We start from the raw sequence: 19,988 nt of genomic DNA, 5'->3' as shown, positions 1-19,988 counted from the left end.
ACTTGCACTACCTTTTCACTCAAAACTATAATACTGACCTATTCTGACATCCAACGGTCTGTTGCACACACACTTTTTTTAAATGACTTTAACAAACTACTTTAAAAATAGAAACGTGCAGACATGAAGAAATCATGAACACCAAATGAAAAAAGAGCAAACATAACGTTTCACCATCAGTACGACGCATTTAAAGAAACCAGTGAAAGGACGTTTCCCTAATTCCCCATGGCAACACACCTTTGTCCCCTTTGTAGTGCAAACACAAAGAGTGATGGTAACCAATAGCACAATGTGTCTGCATGAGCACCTTAGCAAAAAGAGTTACCTATGAAGCAAGCAACCTGCACCTCAAAACAACACAAAACAACACAACAGTATCATGCACGTTTGGCTCAGAGCATGAGCAATGTTAAATGAGTTGTGCACTTCACTCCTTGTGCACTCCACATGAGTATAATGATATACTTTATTCATTACGTTTGCACTACAAAGGGGATTATGTGTTGCCATGGGAATTGGGGATATTTCTGTAAAATCTAAAAGGTCCTATGATTAGTGTCTTTATATATTTATATATTTATGTTGTACACTACTATGGTAAAGAGTAGTGCTTTAAATGCGTTATACACTGCTATGGTGAAGAGTAGTGTTTTGCTGGCCCTTCTGGCAATATAGGTTTCTTTTTCCAATTTGGTGTTCATGATTTGTTCATGTCTGCCCGTCTCTACTGCCTGAGTCTGTAGTTTGTCAAAGTAGTTCTTCTTTTTTAGTCTGTGCAACAGACCGTTGCCAGGCTGTTCTCAAATGGTTGTTCCTCGTTCCTCGTTCCTCTCTCTCTCTCTCTCTCTCTCTCTCTCTATATATATATAAGATCTATATATTTATATATACACACACACACACACACACTTCTGTTTTTTTTCCCCTCTGCCCACACGCTGGCTTTTTCCATTTCTCGTCACCTTTTTGATATGCTGTTCAACCAAAGTTTACTTTACTTTCCCTCTCACTCAGAATATTCTCACTGTGTTTATTGCATGCATATATACAGAACCAATGAAACCAACCCCAACCGTCTCTATGTAAATTTCCTGCCGCCTTTGATGGTTTGGTTTTAAAAAACAACAACAACAACTCTGAAGTCCTCTGGACCCTCCGGGCAAAACAGCCCACAGAGACACCTGAGATGCTGACACGGACAGGTGAGCTCCCTGAGAGGAGTGTATGGTGACCCAGGAGAAACACGACGGCCATCTAAATCAACACTGGCCACTGCCACATCCTGTCTCCCCTCCTGTGTTTGGGTATTTTCTCCACCTGCACCAGAGATCTCTGTGATTCACAGCCACTGTGAATAACTGAATAATTCTAAGCTGTCCGGGGTCACAGATGCCACAGTATCTTATCATCTGACTGGCATAAACAAACAAAAACAAGTAAACAAACAAATGATCAGGTCGATTAGTTGTATGTAATGGCAAAGGGTTAAGCGTAAGTAATAAATGAGTGGGGTCAAAGTCTCTGAAAGAGAGCATATTACGTTTTTTACATTGTGCTAATGCTCGTTGTGCAAGGGCACTGTTGCTGTGTTGGCAAGGAGGATAACCGCAGGTGTGTGATAAATAAGTGTTCTGTACTAATAGTATGCAAAAGAGAGCCATAACAGTCCAGCAAGAATCATTATGTCTGGGCCACTGCCTGGGAAAAGAGGGAGATTCAGCAAAAGATGAAAAAAGAGAGAAAGAGAGAGGGAGAGACACAAAGAGGACGGATAACAGATAGAAAGAGAGGAAGAGGGAGGTTTGGAGGGAGAGACAGAGGAAGACATTGGGAGGGAAGTAGAGGATGAAGAGAGAGAGGATGGAAGGTTGGCAGGCAGCATGACAGCCGTCTGTGTTGCAAATGGAGGCTACTCTGTGTGTTTGTCACATGGTGGTGTTGTAGTAGTGCGATATTGCCTGGAGCTGATTAGAGTACATCCCAGTGTCTAATCTCCATCAATCGGCATCCCTCTACTGTGTTTGCTCTCACTTCTACTGATGGTGTGTTCAATTTGCACTTGGAGGTCGTAATTCCCAAGTTACGAATAGGAAGCTTCAATTAGAGTTCCATAGACCCTTATCACTTAACATAACTAAGCAAGTGTGAGTGTGGAATAGGAGTCTTACTGTACCAGGTGCGGTGGCGGGGGAACTTGGGGGTGGTCAGGATCTCCTTGACGGACATCACATCACCAGGTATGATGGGATAGTAGTCACTGTAGGAGGCCTCTTCATCGCTGCAGGTCACAAAATATAAACATATAATTACATAAACAAATAAATATGTTAACTTTGTGTTGGAATCTCTCTAAAATGTCAGTAATGCTGTATTTGCTGTATTTGCTGAACATATGTTTGTTTTATTAGTGTCAATGTGGGTGAGGCCTACAGCTCAGGCAAACCTCAGCTCAGTTTACAAGAGCTAAGCAACACAAACCAATTTTCTCTTTCTCAGAGAGAGTGTTCTAACTGATACAGTAAGGCATAGGTCTTTGACAGACTTCAGCTGAATCCTTGATTACAACCTTGATTGAATGCTTGATTAAGTCCCTACATCAAAGCGTATTTTTCAATAATCCCCTTTTATATCCACTATCCGGTATGGGCTTTGTGTACTGATGGTCTAGTTCAGATTGACAATAAGATGAAAATAAGCTGTTCTTGTAGTGACCAGTAGGTGAAGCTATAGTATATTTTCAAAGGCATGAGTACTAGGTTTGGCCGTGTTGAACGATTACAGTAACTTTGAGATTGTTGAAATACAGTATTTTAAATATTCCTGCTAAAATTGGGATACAATTATTTTAGAGAACATATCAAATGATAACTTCCTTTTGCAAATTTGCCCCCACAATGAAAAGCAGGAGCTTGAGCATGTGCATACTCTTTGGACGTAGTTGAGGGCCGAAAGAAGCGAGAACGAGAGAGAGAGAGAGAGAGAGAGAGAGTCTATGTACTATCTATGTATGTACTCCTACCTGTGTAATTACTTATGTCCTGATACATTTATGTAACTGTTCCTTTGGCAATACAAATGTCCAACTATTTGTGAATTTGAATTGAGAGAGAGAGAGGAAGAGAGAGATTTGTAAGGTGTCTAGGATGCTGGAGAGCCATCCATCAGTGGGGTTTCACCTCTGACATGAATACTGCAGGCTATACGTCATAATACCAGTAATATTCCACACCTTCCTTCCTTCTATTCTATTCTATTCTATTCTATTCTTTTACAGTTATAACAGAGGATAATTTGCTAGTGTAACTGACTGTCTAGATGAGGTTATGATTACATACCATGATTTTGTTCATACCATGAACAAAGACAAAACTTACATTGTACATGTATACACAGGTTTGTGTGTTTGCATGTAATGTGATATATGAGCCCTGTTATTAGGTCCTCTGCACCTGTATGGTAACTCATTTAACTGTATTTACCAGCGTAAGGGGTTGTGATGACTCAGTGAGAGGGTATTTTGCATAGGCGTTAACGTTAGTTCTGGACCACCTTCAGAAACCATCTCCCATCTCAGACAAACAAAGACAGGTGGAATCCCATAATGTGGGGGAGATCCCAGCCAGAGAAGGTGAAGGATTAGTGTCAATCAGCATTATAGTTTGAGTTCAATTTCGCCCTCACCTCTATATACTAGGGGTGTAACGGTACACAGAAGTCACGGTTCGGTTCATACCTCGGTTCGGACATCACGGTTCGGTACGAGTTCGGTACAATGGAGGGAAAAGCAAAACAAAAATGCAGAAAGCATTTTTTTTATTGTGCATGTCTCAGGCTGTACCTTAGTGTCATACAGTCTCTTCCTTGAGCTATCTGCAACAGCCTGAAGTGTGTAAGATGTAGGCTAAACAGTACAATAAGTACCCAGACTCCATCTGTAACTTGTAAACAAAATAAGACAATCAGCTATAAAACTGAAAATAGGCCTACAGCATCTCTTATTTCTGAAAGTGCAAATTACATAGAAAAATGATTTTTAAAAATCCACTTAAGCAAGACCTTCAACATCTGTGTTTAGTTGTATATGGAAGGGTCTACAATTTGCCTCAATATTTTTTATTGTGTGTAAAGTAATAATCTAGCCTACTAACTGTGAAAATATCACACTATTTTGCCTTTTTTTTTAAAAACGAAATTGCTCCTTTACAGACTACAACTAGAAGTCACGTGACTTTGCCCTTTGACGTTAACTCACCGTACTAGCATGGTTTGTTTATTAGCCTGGTTAGCGTTGTCACTTTATTTTACTGTCTATGCACTTAACACTACCAGCTCCTCATGTGAGAAGTTACAAGTTACCCCAACATAAAGGTAATTACCACGCGATTTACATAGCTTTCTGTCATTACGAAAATCATTTAATTTAAGCCATAGGTTTTGGCCCTATTTGTATGTGTATCCAAAGGCTGCTGAAGCGCAGGGGAAGTTTTTTTCCCCTCGTTTCAGTGATTGGTAGCCTACATCATCTGGGTGATGGCTTCGAATATGTGTAGCATTTTTTCCACTCACATACCCAATAACTGCTGAACAACGCTGACACACAGTTTCATCTTATCCACCACTCTTTCGCCTGTACTAACGTTACTGTAACTGAAGTTCTCAAACTTGCGATCTTAAATAGACTAGCGGATCCTCTAACTCTTGTGGGTCTAACCTTAGTGCTGCTAATGACTGACGGACTCGACTGACGACCTGACAAAAAAAAAACATAGGCGTCAATCAGAGCTTCAGAGCTAAGGCGAGGCTACAGATAAGCGTTAGGTGTCGCTAAAGAACTCCCGTAACTCTCGCTACTTAACAGTAATTGCGCATGACATTAATTAATCCGCACACGAGTTTTATGTATTTTTATACCGTGTATTCTCCGTGTAAATTCATGCACCGAACCGTGACGCCCGTACCGTTTCGGTTCAATCAGAATACATGAACCGTTACACCCCTACTATATACCCAAATTTGGTCCAATTCTTTCCCTCGATTCCGTTTGATGCGGGGTTATTAAATTATGTACATCAATGGGTCTGTGAACAGTGAATGGGAAACGGGGGCAGCTTTGTCCTGAGGGCAGCGGGATCTCCACTGAAGCAAACAATTATTCTCCAGACCTGACAAAGCAGGTTTAAAGGGCTTTGTCACCCCACAAGAGCAATTCTCTCTCTCTCTCTCTCTCTCTCTCTCTCTCTCTCTCTCTCTCTCTCACACACACACACACATTCTCTTTCCCTATATCTGTCTGTATGTGTGTGCGAGTGCGTGTGTGTGTGTGTGAGTGTGTGTGTGTGTGTGTGTGTTTGTGTGTGTGTGTGCATGTGTGAGAGTGATTTAAAGGGAGAGAAATAGAGAAACAAATAGAGAAAGACAGGGAGAGTTGGCTCAAAGAATGCTTTTCATAAGTGCTGCTGGCGTACAGCTGAAAATAACTTTTTAAATCCCTCAGAAGTGCAAACTACTCAAAGTGTAGGCACACCTCATTCCACAGGCCGAGGTATTGCATAGTTTTCAGTGAGGCTTGGCATCATAACATCACACAAGCTGAGTATTACACAAGAAATTAGAGTTTCAACCACACCCCCTCCTGATGATTTCACTGGCAAACTATCTTATCTACCGTATGTGGCATATTATTCTCTCACTCACAGTTTGACTTGCTCTCTATCTGCCTGTCTGTCAGTCGGTCTGTCTCTCTCTCTTTCTCTTTCAATGAGAGTGACTTATAAGAAGCCCTTATTGATATTAATGGCGGTCTTCAATTTCCCATAAAATGTAATAAAATAGGGTAAAACCGACCACGGCGTATCCTTTAAACCTGGCATGGCATAAGAATGAAGAAATGAAGAATGAGAATGAAGCCATTGCATAACTGCATAATTCAGAGACACCTGTAACCCCCCCAACACCTCAGTTGGGACACTGCACAAATCAGACAAATCAATAAAAAAGAAGAAGTTCTCCAACCCAGAGCGGGAACAAGGAAGTCTTTTGATAAAGGACCAAAGGGGAAGTTAAATGTACAATGAAAGTAACAATGGCAGCAAAGAGATGTGTTTGGGGTGGTGTTCTGTGACGTTCAGGAGCATGTTTGCTGTCATTTGGAATGTCAATAAGGCTTTTGTTCTATTTTCAATAACAAGAGAGTTGTTTTTAACAAAGAATCACACATTCATCATTAATAAAAGCATTGATTTAAATGAAACCTAACATATGAGTTTAAAGACACAATACCCATATATGTTAATATGATAGACTTTTTATATTTTATGATATTTTTGGTGAAAAATAGCCTCTGATGGTGCCGACTTAGTAATTTGCCCAGACTTGTGATCAGAATATTGAAATTCAGGAAGATGATCCAGTGCAAGATGAGTAACGTGTAGGTTAATCACACACACCAGAGCCATATAAAGGTAGAGTTGCGTCAACTCCATTGACGCTAATGTTCCATTTTTTTCCAACAATGGCAGCTAATGGAAGCTTCAAATAGTTCCAATTAAAGAAGTTAAGTAAGGGATAATGGACGACACGGTGGTCTGTTCACAGAAGTTAATGCACTGTCGAGGTTGTAAAACGGCCCCGACGCGAAGCGGAGGGCCGTTTAAACCTCGTAGTGCATTAACTTCTGTGAACAGACCACCGTGGAGTCCATTATCCCGCTTATTCCACTGTTGCCACTTGCGTTGTGTTCATTTCATGTTACAATTTAAACGTTTTAATCGCTAAAACTGTCTTGTTTGTAGAACTAATTTCTTCCGACACATATCAACTAATTTCTCAACTCACAGGACAAACTGCCGTTACTAGTTCTAAATGGATGGTTGCTACGGCCAAAGGCCAGTCGTTAGTTCTATCTCTCCCGTTGTCAAGCGGGCGTATCCCAAGATTCTGATGAACTTTAGCTTTGAAACATCGCTATTTTACTTAGCCTGCTGTAATCAAAAAGCCACCTCCGTCATATGCTACAATGTTGCAATGTTCTGAACGTCTGCATTTTACAGCTCGGATGCAACGTGACAGTTCATTTAAACTTCACAACGAGTTCGGCGAATTAATATACAAGTGTGATACGGCCAAAAAATGGATCTACTTCATAGGTGTGCAGATAACATACGGTTAATGGTCGTTCTAAATTACGTAGGACAATGGGAAATTCAACCAAGCAGTGGAATAACAATTAATAATAGCAGCAGTGCAGTTACAGCAGTTTGTAGCCAACATTTCAGACTCAGATTTACATTCCTTTGCCTCATCCGAATAATAACTAGATGTACCGCAGAGCGGTACAAAATATGACCGCCGCCCAGTCCAGCACATTTTTTTCACAAAAAGAAATCACGCTGAAAGGCCTATATGATTCTAACTGTCTCACTAAATTGCATTATCCACACTCAATTCTCACTGGTATCTGCTAGACAACAAGTACCAAAACATTATTAGTTCATAGATTTCACATGTAAAATTCATTTTATACAACCCCACCTCCATCTTGCCTATTCATAATTCTGAGAAATTCTTGATTGTTTGTGTTATGTTTATGTTATGTGTGTGTGTGTGTGTGTGTGTGTGTGTGTGTGTGCGTGCTTGTGTGTGTGCCTGCGTATGTGCCTGTGCATGCAAGCGTATATGTCTACTGTGTGAGTATGTGTCATACGTATGATTACTGTGAATGTATGTGTGTGTGTGTGTGTATCTGTTTGTGCACATGTGTGCACATGAAATGGGTTAACATGACCCCTGGAGGCAAACATACGGAAAAAAATGGTCATCCTAGGCCCTATAGTTCTCAAGATATTCACAGAGAACTGTGTCTGCCCTACCCTCCTTTCGGGGGGTCCAGTCCAGCGGGGGGGCTACAGATCAAAACGAAAAATGACGGTTCCATGCTATCCATGTGGGGGTACATGCCCACCAAGTTTTGTGTACCCTGGTCTTTCAGTGTCCCGGGAATCCTTGTTGGTGTACGTCACTAAATGTACACATAAATTGTTTTATTGTAAGGCCCCCCATGAACGAAAGTACACAAAACTTGGCATGCATTCGGAGGGTGTCATAATGATCCTACACTTTTAATTTCGTGCAGTTTTGACCATGTCAGCCAGAGATATTGTGATGAAAACACCTCATTTTTTGCTTTTTAATTTTTAACTAGGTGGCGCTATACATGAAATAAGTGGTAATGGGATGGGTTAACATGGCCCCTTGAGATCAACATACAAAAAAAAGGTGGACCTCCTAGGCCCTACGGTTCTCGAGATATTCACAGAAAACTGTCTCCGGCCACCTACAGGCCAGTTGGTGTATAGTAACATAAATTAATTTATTGTGTGGCCCCCCATGAACGGAATTCCACGAAACTTGGCGTGCATTCAGAGGATGTCATAATGATCCTACACTTCCAATTTCGTGCAGTTTTGACTATGTTAGGTCACAGATACCTGCAATTACAACACCTCATTTTTACTTTTTTGTATTTAACTAGGTGGCGCTATACATGAAATGAGTGGTTATGGAATGGGTTGACATGGCCCCTTGAGATCAACATACAAAAAAAAAATGGTCCTCCTAAACCTTACGGTTCTCGAGATATTCACAGAAAACTGTGTTTGCCCTACCCTCCTTTCGGGGGGTGCAGTCCAGCGGGGGGGCTACAGATCAAAACGAAAAACGATGGTTCCATGCTATCCATGTGGGGTTACATGCCCACCAAGTTTCGTGTACCCCGGTCTTTCAGTGTCCCGGGACTCATTGACGGAAATTTGGGCATGCGAAAAAGAAAAAAAAAAAAAGAAAAAAAAAATAAATAAATAAATCTGACTAAACCTATATGAGAAGCGAAGCGGCGGTCATAATAACAGTAATAGTAGTAAAGTAATAGTAGGCTATCAATAGCCTAATTATAATAATAAACTAGATGTACCGCAGAGCGGTACAAAATATGACCGCCGCCCAGTCCAGCACATTTTTTCCACAAAAAGAAATCACGCTGAAAGGCCTATATGATTCTAACTGTCTCACTAAATTGCATTATCCACACTCAATTCTCACTGGTATCTGCTAGACAACAAGTACCAAAACATGATTAGTTCATAGATTTCACATGTAAAATTCATTTTATACAACCCCACCTCCATCTTGCCTGTTCATAATTATGAGAAATTCTTGATTGTTTGTGTTATGTTTATGTTATGTGTGTGGGTGTGTGTGTGTGTGTGTGTGTGTGTGTGTGTGTGTGTGTGTGTGTGCCTGCGTATGTGCCTGTGCATGGAAGCGTACATATGTCTACTGTGTGAGTATGTGTCATACGCAGTGCCGGCCCAAGCCTTTTGGGGGCCCTAAGCAGAATTTGATTTGGGGGCCCCCTCCCACAACGCAGTCACCTGTGCTTGGTGATAATTGACAACGTCACACTATAATGTCATATTATAAATTAATACAGTGAGGTTATGTATTAATACAGCGACTGATTATGAACTACTGTCCCCCTGGACACAGATGCATAAGGACCCTCTCCCCCTACCCTCTTTGTGCAAATGTGGGTACAAACGGGTGTGTGTGTGTGTGTGGGGGGGGGTTAGATGTGATTTCCTGTATTCTGGTGCATTTTTGGGATGGTCAGCTGGAGAAGGGCAGTACCTAAATTTGTTCAGATTCATAGCCTTTTGCTTTTTGACTTATTGGTAGTGAATTCACACAACTACTTGGGGTTCAGGGTCCCTTGACCTCTTGGGCTCGGTAGGCTCATTCAGTAATCCATCCTTGCTCACATGCCAAAAATGTTTTGGGGCTCCAATCTAGACTTCTGGCCCCATGTGCTTGGTAAACCAATGTATTAATATAGTTGTTATTTACACCAACCCTGTCACCTTTTAATCTTAGAGGGTACTAAAATCACAGATTTATTTGAAACATTCATATTCAAAGTGAAGCACTAAGGGTGGTTTACTGAAGTTGAATTGACAAATAACAAAATACAACAGCATTTGTATTTGTTGTAAACAAGTACATCAGTTTAATGACTTGTTTTTCAACAGATTTGCTGAACAAATCCGCAAATGTGCATTAAATGAGCAATTTTCAACTACAAAATAAAAACAAAATAGACAAACATTAATAATCAAAAATAAAATGTCCCAAAAAATAGATAATTATTCCTACTTCGTTCCTGGTTTTTAGGCATCTGCAACTCTGCAGTGGACGAATCTGCAATGATTAAATAAATACATAAATAAATAAAAAAAAAACGATGTTAAATGTGTCGTGTCATATTAACAGGCTATGTAACCATTTGCCATCAAGAAAACCTCACCTTCTGGTAGGTAGAGTTAGGTAGAGGTAGAGATGTGCTCCAAAGGACTTCAACAGTGTCTCTGAAAAAATAAAAATATTGCATAAGTGCATAGTTGATCGAGCAGAATGAGTTTATTTTGCTATCATTACTTACACTCAAATAACAAGCAATTCCACATGTAACAATTCATATTCTATTGGCAAATGAGGCATACTCAAAAGAGTATACTTAATTGCAGTATGGTGAACGCTTAACATGGTGATCTACTGCAGCCTAAATATTAGGGTAGCACCGCTACATCACTTGCCACTATCTTAATCAAATGTAAATTTATTTTCATCACAGAAGTCTCCCCACCCAACATGGTATATTTTCTCAAACACTACCATCTCTCTCCAAAGATCTTAGAGCAGAGCGGACGTACTGTTCCATCTTTGCCTATGAAGCTGGAACGTTACCGATGCCCAGAGTCGCGCTAGTCAGTGGGTTGGGTTGGGACTGGGAGCCTGGGCTTAGTCTGTTGTTGCTATCAGACTTACCACTATGTCACATATTATAGAGCAGTAATAAACTATCAACACTTTCAGGTGCGAAATCAGAAACAATCCCTCTGTGGTAAATTTGCCTTCAGCTACGTTTTCATGTAACGTTAGCTACTGTAGTGCTAATGTCCACTTCAGTCAGCTAGCTAACTTTAATTTACGACATAATAAGCCCACCTAGAGCTAGGGTACATGCTTGATTGAACATCCAAAACAATCCCAATATCCTTGACATCTGAAATACATCTAGATAAATATATATTAATGGGAGACATTTCTCTGGTGATGGCGGAGATTTAGCTCTGGTGATGGCTTATATTAGATCATGACAGCTAGCTAGCTACCTCAAGCACAAAACATACTGTAAATAATCATGCAAAACATACCTGTATCTTGCTCGTTTTTCTCCTCCTCTGTCATTTTCTTCGTTCTGTTTTCGGCACCAGAGGGATACGTCCTTTTTTGTGACTTGTCTGAACATTACCGTCTCTTCCGATTGTTGAACTTGATGCAGTGTCTGCACTAATTGTATATGCACCCGAGGTGTCTACTTTATGCGCGTGACTCAAAGGCTGGCAGACACAGTAGCAGTAGGCAGGCATATTAATCATGAAATCATAATTTTCTTGATTTGAATGATAATTGTTTCATTTATTCATTCATTGATGTCACTTGTTTACGTTATTTATTATGTAAAAAAAAAAAAAGAAACTCGATTGGGGGCCCCCTGGTGGCCAGGAGGCCCCAAGCAGCCGCTTAGTTCGCTTATGCCTCGGGCCGGCCCTGGTCATACGTATGATTACTGTGAATGTGTGTGTGTGTGTGTGTGTATCTGTTTGTGCACATGTGTGCACATGAACTGGGTTAACATGACCCCTGGAGGCAAATATACGGAAAAAATGGTCATCCTAGGTCCTACAGTTCTCAAGATATTCACAGAGAACTGTGTCTGGCCTACCCTCCTTTCTGGGGGTCCAGTCCAGCGGGGGGGGGGCTACAGATCAAAACGAAAAATGACAGTTCCATGCTATCCATGTGGGGGTACATGCCCACCAAGTTTTGTGTACCCCGGTCTTTCAGTGTCCCGGGAATCCTTGTTGGTGTACGTCACTAAATGTACACATAAATTGTTTTATTGTAAGGCCCCCCATGAACGAAAGTACACAAAACTTGGCATGCATTCGGAGGGTGTCATAATGATCCTACACTTTCAATTTCGTGCAGTTTTGACCATGTCAGCCAGAGATATTGTGATGAAAACACCTAATTTTTTGCTTTTTAATTTTTAACTAGGTGGCGCTATACATGAAATAAGTGGTAATGGGATGGGTTGACATGGCCCCTTGAGATCAACATACAAAAAAAAGGTGGACCTCCTAGGCCCTACGGTTCTCGAAATATTCACAGAAAACTGTCTCCGGCCACCTACAGGCCAGTTGGTGTATAGTAACATAAATGAATTTATTGTGTGGCCCCCCATGAACGGAATTCCACGAAACTTGGCGTGCATTCAGAGGGTGTCATAATGATCCTACACTTCCAATTTCGTGCAGTTTTGACTATGTTAGGTCACAGATACCTGCGATTACAACACCTCATTTTTACTTTTTTGTGTTTAACTAGGTGGCGCTATACATGAAATGAGTGGTTATGGAATGGGTTGACATGGCCCCTTGAGATCAACATACAAAAAAAAATGGTCCTCCTAAACCTTACGGTTCTCGAGATATTCACAGAAAACTGTGTCTGCCCTACCCTCCTTTCGGGGGGTGCAGTCCAGCGGGGGGGCTACAGATCAAAACGAAAAACGATCATTCCATGCTATCCATATGGGGTTACATGCCCACCAAGTTTCGTCTACCCCGGTCTTCCAGTGTCCCGGGAATCATTGATGGAAATTTGGACATGCGAAAAAAAAAAAAAAAAAAAAAAAAAAAAAAATCTGACTAAACCTATATGACCGCCGCTTCGCTGCGCGGCGGTCATAACTATTTATGTATCGACTATGACTTTTCTGCTGCTCAGTCTTTATCAGTTCCTCATCAAATAAATTAAAAGAGGCTAAAATCCCAATAAATGTGCCACACCTAATAGCCGAATATAAGATAACCCTTGCCTATCCCATTTCAATTAGGCATCACTACACCACCACGAACAAGCTGTCATTAAGTTTTTGCATTTAGTAGGCCTACAACTTTTATGACGTGACGTTTCTTGGGCATTTAGCTTCACCATCACGTCAAGTTGTAACGTAGGCCTATGCGCAATGCTCATCTAGGCTATGGATTTAAGTGGCTTAAAGGCAGCAAAACTGGGACTAAACAAAAGGTAAAGATTTTGTTATCACAAGGCTAGCTGGTTCGTTATATGGCGAAGCATATAGCCAACTTTGTTTGCAGCAGTGAAGCTGAGTTTGTTGTTAACATTGTTGGTAACTGTCAGGGAATTTGACCCCAACATATAGATACAAGAACCACAACATAGTAGTATGGCTTTGCTCACAAACTCTGGTAAAAAGAGGAGTCTGCTAATGTAAGAAAGAATTCCTCACACCATCAGTCTCTGACTCTGCAGCCCAAAATCTGTGTCTTTTATTGTACAGATGCACACAGAAAATAGGAAGCAAGACATAGCGACTTCATTGTGACATACTACTCTTATCTCTCACACACACACAGACAGGGTGTAGTTCCTGTCTGTCTGGGTGCACACTTAACTTGTACTCTCTGTTCTTAGAACTCAGCACAACAACATTTAACTTGAACTCTCTGTTATTAGAACTCAGCACAACAACATTTAACTTGAACTCTGTTCTTAGAACTCAGCAGAACAATAGTTCTGCTTACACAAATGGTTATACAATGATAATAATAATTTCCTTACAGTAATGTAAATGTTTCTTCAGTTAGGAGCAGTAGCCTACTGTTTTGTTGCATTCATTTTCATTGGCAAAAGCTAGGCTAATATGCATGAGAACCTATATAGATTTGAGGGAGCTGCAGCTGTTAGCATCAGCACGGTCATATTAACACAGCAGGCACTAGCCCAGTGAAGGATTGTGTAAACCCCATCCCCAGAAACCAGTTTCAAACCAAGCTTGCGCTGATATGATGCATGATCACTGATCAAATTGCTATTTTCTGACAGGATGAGCACAGCCATGCAGGTTCTCTGAATCTCAAGCCCTTTAGCCTGGCCCTAGCATCTTAATGCTGTATTCACTGTGAATGACAAACGGTGACAAAATGCTGTTGTTTATGAGTTCATAGCCTGGTTATTTATCAAGGACTATATCACGTTTTATATGTTATTATGATCACTCGCATTACCATGGGGTTACTGTGTAATTGTGGCTCTGTCTCTCATTGAACAGTAAATTATTTAATGCATTCTAATCCATTGTCAATCACTTCCAGGAACTTTTTGAAGTTTACATGAACCACGTGACCTTAACGAATTTTGAACACCCATTGTCGCTACCTTTATATGGCTCTGACATAAAACTGACTGTAAAAAAATAAAATACAAAATACTGATGTGAAAAATGTATTTCATTAAAATACAAGTAATTAATCATTTTAAAATGCAAAATACCCACACAATGGTACAATGGTATACCAACTTTTAAAAGAAACTAAGTAACACTTTACAGTATCATGATTTATGCATAACTTCATTCCTTTATATCTTATGAATCGTCAGGAATTTACATGAGTTCATAGTCTCTCATTCATGACCTCATGCATGAACAATAAAAAGTTATTGTGTGCACATCCCACCTTCTGGCAGGTGCAGGACAAAAAAAAAACTACTCAAGTGAAAAAATATATAATGTCCGCAACACTGCTTTAGACCATATATTTAATGTACAAATGGCAACGTTTCGAACCTGCTGGGTCTTCTTCAGGCAAAATGCATGCATGAACAACACATCAACTAATGGCCACCTTACACCAAACAACTTGAAACTTGAAAGATTAGTCTTTTAACTAATGCCCCCCATTCAGGCTTTCCTCAAAAGACTCCAATCTTTCAAGAATCTTTCCCAAATCTTGTCAAAGTTGTTTGGTGTAAAGAGGCCATAAGACGTTAGGTAGAATGGGTACATCATTATCATTTATGATTTCTTAAGCATGATCATCATGATTACAGGAATTTAAGATTAATTGCTCATGAGTTCATCATGTCTGTGGCCTCTCAACTAAAGTGGTGAATAATGACGTGTTTAGAGAACTGAAAAGTTGTGTTCAACTCAGAATTTGAGCAGTGATGACCACATTTTTGGCAGAAAAAGAAATAATCATGATCATGTTTAATAAATCATAATTCATAATGATGTGCCCACTGTACCTAATGCTTTAGGTAATGTGCTGTTCATGAATGAGGTCATGAATGATAGACTATAAACTCATGTCAATTCCTGATGATTCATGAGATATTAAGGAATGAAGTACAACATAAATCATTAATTAATTCATGATAATTCATGTACCCTCCGTTACCGTAAAGTGTTCCCGAAACGACATGGCATATTATTGAAAATGTATCCCCAAGAGACAAGACATACTATTTTCTGATTGGCTGGCAGGGGGGGCTATTATTTCTGTATTATTTCTGTACAGTGTCTCATATCAATGTAAACAATGATTGAACTGACAACAAGCAGGCTTCGCAACAGTGAAATCAACTGTAACAAAGCAAACTACTCACCATCATTTTCCGTAACCAATGAAAGTAGTACAACAAATTGAACAGGTCGGCCTCTGAACTGCATTTCTATTTTTGTACTATAAATGCATACCTATTGCCTTCATACACGACTAGCAACATAGGGGACAAACAGAATAACATCCTGTAAGGTGTCTTGATATACGGAATTAATTAGCTTGGTGGAGAAAACTCCACTCTGTTTCACATCAGGGAGGTCTTTGCCGTCTCCTCCATTATTTCAGCATTTCAGGACACCTCGGCGGATATTATCCCTTAACTCCATTAAGTGGTTTTAATACTGTCCTATAGTGAGAATCAGAGCCGGACAGTAACGGAGTACATTTACTTGAGTACAGTACTTGAGTACAATTTTGAGGGATCTGTACTTTACTTGAGTATCATTTTTGGGGAGTACTCATGACTTTACTCAAGTACATTTGAGAGGCAAATATTGTACTCCTTACTCCACTACATTTCTATCCATAACCGTGAGTACCCATTACTTCTTCTTCTAAAAAAAGGAAAAAAGAAAAATCTCAGAAACCCTTAATTTGTTGTTTCCCTCTCAAACGTGATTGGATTGTGCAGGCGCCACTGATTGGGACAGCCTATCAGCAATCACCTTCAGCTTTCCGCCAAAGTCAACTCCATGGTCAGATTTAGATAAGAGACGAAACCATGGACGAAACAATGGATGAAGATGCAGCAGGTCCATCCTGGGAATGTGCCAACCTGTGGCCCCACCTCGCCAGACTATTTCAATTTTCTGAACAAGTTAATGATAGTTTTCGCTTCAAGTGTTTCAAATACAAAATAGTATTTTGTATTTGAAATATGTATTTTAAATACATGTATTAGAAATACTGCCCATCCCTGGCAACATGGTAAAAAGATGAAAATGACTTGATTTTACTTTCAATTCCTTTTACATTCTCCAAGGTATTAACATTACCATTTTTCATAACTCCACGTAGGACGTTTATGTACATAAATGTAAGCACTGTGGCAGACTGGCAGTAGTAATGCAATATTTAGAAAATGTAGGCTACTCTTGTACTCTTGATACTCAAGTACTTTTAAAAACAAGTACTTCAGTACTTTTACTTAAGTAGACATCTGACTGTTTTACTTGTACTTGAGTAAAATTTAGCAAAGGGTATCTGTACTTTTACTCAAGTAATGAAGCTGTGTACTCTGTCCGCCTCTGGTGAGAATGAACATCAGCTATTAGGTACTTAAGATCATGGGGTCAAATGTCATAGTCATATGGGATCCATGTCCTAATGTTCTCCCGCAGTATCTTATCTGTATTGTTTTCAAATGTTAGTCTTGTAGTGCTTGACACACCTGACAATCCAAGCTCCTGAAGTTACTTAACATACATTTTTTTCAACTTTCAGATGTTCTAAGGGGCTGATAAAAAGGGGCAGCCGTGGCCTACTGGTTAGCACTTCGGACTTGGAACCGGAGGGTTGCCGGTCCGAACCCCAACCAGTAAGCATGGCTGAAGTGCCCTTGAGCAAGGCACCTAACCCCTCACTGCTCCCCGAGCGCCACTGTTGTTTCAGGCAGCTCAGTGCGCCGGGATTAGTGTGTGCTTCACCTCACTGTGTGCTCACTGTGTGCTGAGTGTGTTTCACTAATTCACGGATTGGGATAAATGCCGAGACCAAACTCCCTCACAGGATCAAAAGAGTATATACTGTATACTACTATACTATACTATACTATACTATACTATACTATACTGCTGTATATATACTATACTATACTAGAAAAGACAGATCTAATGCTTTTAAGTTGTCTACAGGGTGACACAATTGGCACAAGCAAAAAAAAAAAGGATTTTTTTGGATCTAACACTTTTAAGTTGATTATAATGTGGAATACTACTGCAAGAAAAAGGAAAAATGGGTTTACATTTAATGCTGTCCTTCCAAAAGGGTAATGAAATTGGCATTATAATGGACAAATCACTATTTAGGTCAACTTTAGTGTTGAATAGGAAATTGTCCAAGGGATATCACTGGGCACCCTCCCTATTCTTATTGAGTAATCCCTAGGCAACAAGCAACAGCAAAAAAAACATTAACCGACAAAACCAGGTTCACCAAGATTCTGGCCTTTGGCTTCCGGACTATAAGCATTATACATAGCCTATTATGGTTATAGGTAGTATATTTAAAGGAACATGCCACTATTTTATGAAACTGCGTTATTCACTAACTCTCCCTGATTTCCAGTTGTCCGTGCTGATGGCTTGTGAACACCGGTAACTTGTGAAAAGACCGAGCTATATGCATTCCGGTTGATTTCGAAATACCAAAATACAGTATTTTATCTTGATACATGGCCTGGCTACTCTTTTTTGAAGTTTATTTTGATACACTTAAAATTAGGGTATTATTTTAAAATACATTTTGATTGTATTTTTGCTCATCCCTGTATGTGTGTCTGTGTGTATGTGCATGTGTGTGTGCGTTTATGTGCCACCATGTTTGTCTCTGTCTGTCCGTATGAGTAGGGTGTTATGTTTTATTGAATAAGTGGCAGGGAAGCAGCTGCTGATCCGGGCTTTCGTAGGGATTGGGCTCTAACTTTGGCAGGAACTCTGACAGGGCTGACCAGGCACCCAGAGGCAGCTCATGCAGCAGCATCACATGTCTACATCTTGAATGTGTGTGTGTGTGTGTGTGTGTTTGTGTGAGTGTGTGTAACAATACCCATATACAGTATATACATACATATACATGTCAGCCACAGTTACATCTCACTACATGTTCCCTCATCCTACTATTAGCAAAATGTTTCAATTTGGGAAAGAGTGCAGCATGACACATGATAAATAATGCTAATGCTCACACAATACCTTCGCTGAATCAGTGTCAATAAACTGTTTATCTATTTTTCTGAACACACAAGTCAGCGAATTAAAAACAGTTCAAAGCACTACATTACTTGCTTGCATGAAAACATTCTGCCTCTGTGTCTATGTGTGTGTGTGTGTGTGTGTGTTTGTTTGTGTGTGTGTGTGTGTGTGTGTGTGTGTGTGTGTGTGAGGCTTGCATGAAAGACACCCCACATCCCACACACCTGACCTACATAAACATCAGAGAGACTAAAGGACTGAGATCATTAAATCCATTTCATTAGGTTGTGTGAAAACACGCTGCTCTTGAACAGCAGCCAGAGAGAAGAGACTCTGAAGATAAACATGACAGACAGATGGAGGAATGGGAGTGAGCCTCGTCATCAGTGGACTGAGCTGATTCATGAGTCAGTGTGTCCATGTCAATGACGCTCTCATCTCCCCCACAATCAATACGGAATCTGGAAAACTGATGGTCGGTCCTTTTTAATGTGTGTGTGTGTGTGCGTGTGTGTGCATGTGTGTACATGTGGGTGTGCGTCCGTGCATGTGTGTGTGTGTGTGTGTGTGTGTTTGTATGTGTGTGCATGTGAGTGTGTGTGTGCGTGTGTGTGCATCTCTCTCTCCCAGTGTAAGAGTGCGTGTATTTGTGTGTGTGTGTGTGTGTGTGTTTGTGCCCCTTTCTCCATGTGTAAGAGTGTGTGTGTATCTCAATATGTGTGTGTGTGTGTTTGTGCCCCTCTCTCCATGTGTAAAAGTGTGTGTATCTCAATATGTGTGTGTGTATGCACCTCTCTCCATGTGTAAGAGGATGTGTGTGTACCTGGAGGTGAACTTCTTGCGTTTGATCTGCGAGGTGAGCGCCATGCCCTGAGCCATCTGGGACGTTTGCTCCTCATGGCTGCGGTACATTACCACCTTGGCCGCCATGCCGATCCCCTGACCAGCACCTGAGGCAAATGAAGAAGACGGGTGGGTTCAGAGGCAGGGGAGCAATTTGATGTGTTTGTGTGTGTGTGTGTGTGTGTGTGTGTGTGTGTGTGTGTTGGGGGAGGAGGCATCTTTCTGACTGCTGATGGTGATGCAATGGTGAGAAACAATTATAATAATAGATGTTAAATCTAGGAACCTGCCAGTTGTTGAAGGAGCAGACACGTGGAATCCCCCACGGCGAAGCCTGCTGAACCTGTGTCATTGAATTGGATGCAACTGAGCTTTCTCACCATTGCACCATTCATTCGACAGATCTGTCGGCCAACAACCAGTGTATCCCCCCGTATGACAGAAAGGTGCTAAAAGATGTTTTGAAGAGAGCAGCCGGAGCCAGAGGTAGCTCTAACGGATTCAAGTTGTCTGGAACACACCACTTTGCCAAGCAAATACTCCAACAGATTCCAGATCTGATCTGTTGTGTAGTTTAAGCAGGCTCACGATGTCATCACAATCTATGTTGTTGTTTGTCTTGTGAGCTATCAATGGTGTCCGATTGAAACATGTAGTGTGAGTTATCATATCGTGTGTGATT

The 19,988-nt window shown here is 40.6% G+C and overlaps 1 protein-coding gene across 3 annotated transcripts in view; it reads right to left on the bottom strand.

The window, feature by feature from the left end:
• The window catches only part of myom3 (myomesin 3), a 56,517-nt gene that overhangs the window by 34,263 nt on the left and 2,266 nt on the right, over positions 1-19,988 (bottom strand). For 2 of the 3 annotated variants that reach the window (XM_076280445.1, XM_076280447.1), the window contains exons 2-3: positions 19,287-19,413; positions 2,177-2,281 (exon numbers count right to left, since the gene is read on the bottom strand). In XM_076280445.1, coding sequence (XP_076136560.1) covers positions 2,177-2,281; positions 19,287-19,393 — 212 coding nt within the window. In that variant the 5' untranslated portion in view covers positions 19,394-19,413. Of the gene's footprint in view, positions 1-2,176; positions 2,282-4,573; positions 4,895-19,286; positions 19,414-19,988 lie in introns of those variants that run through there. The other variant, XM_076280446.1, reaches the window with a different exon arrangement.

The sequence above is a fragment of the Alosa pseudoharengus genome, unplaced genomic scaffold (genome assembly GCF_046254945.1).
Source record: "Alosa pseudoharengus isolate Yale_2024_CS ecotype anadromous, Long Island Sound unplaced genomic scaffold, YU_APseudo_1.1 YU_APseudo_1.1_scf_12, whole genome shotgun sequence".
In the NCBI taxonomy this organism is placed as follows: Eukaryota; Metazoa; Chordata; class Actinopteri; order Clupeiformes; family Clupeidae; genus Alosa; species Alosa pseudoharengus.
Note: the sequence above shows the minus strand (reverse complement) of the source record. Positions and strands in the feature narration are given on the sequence as shown.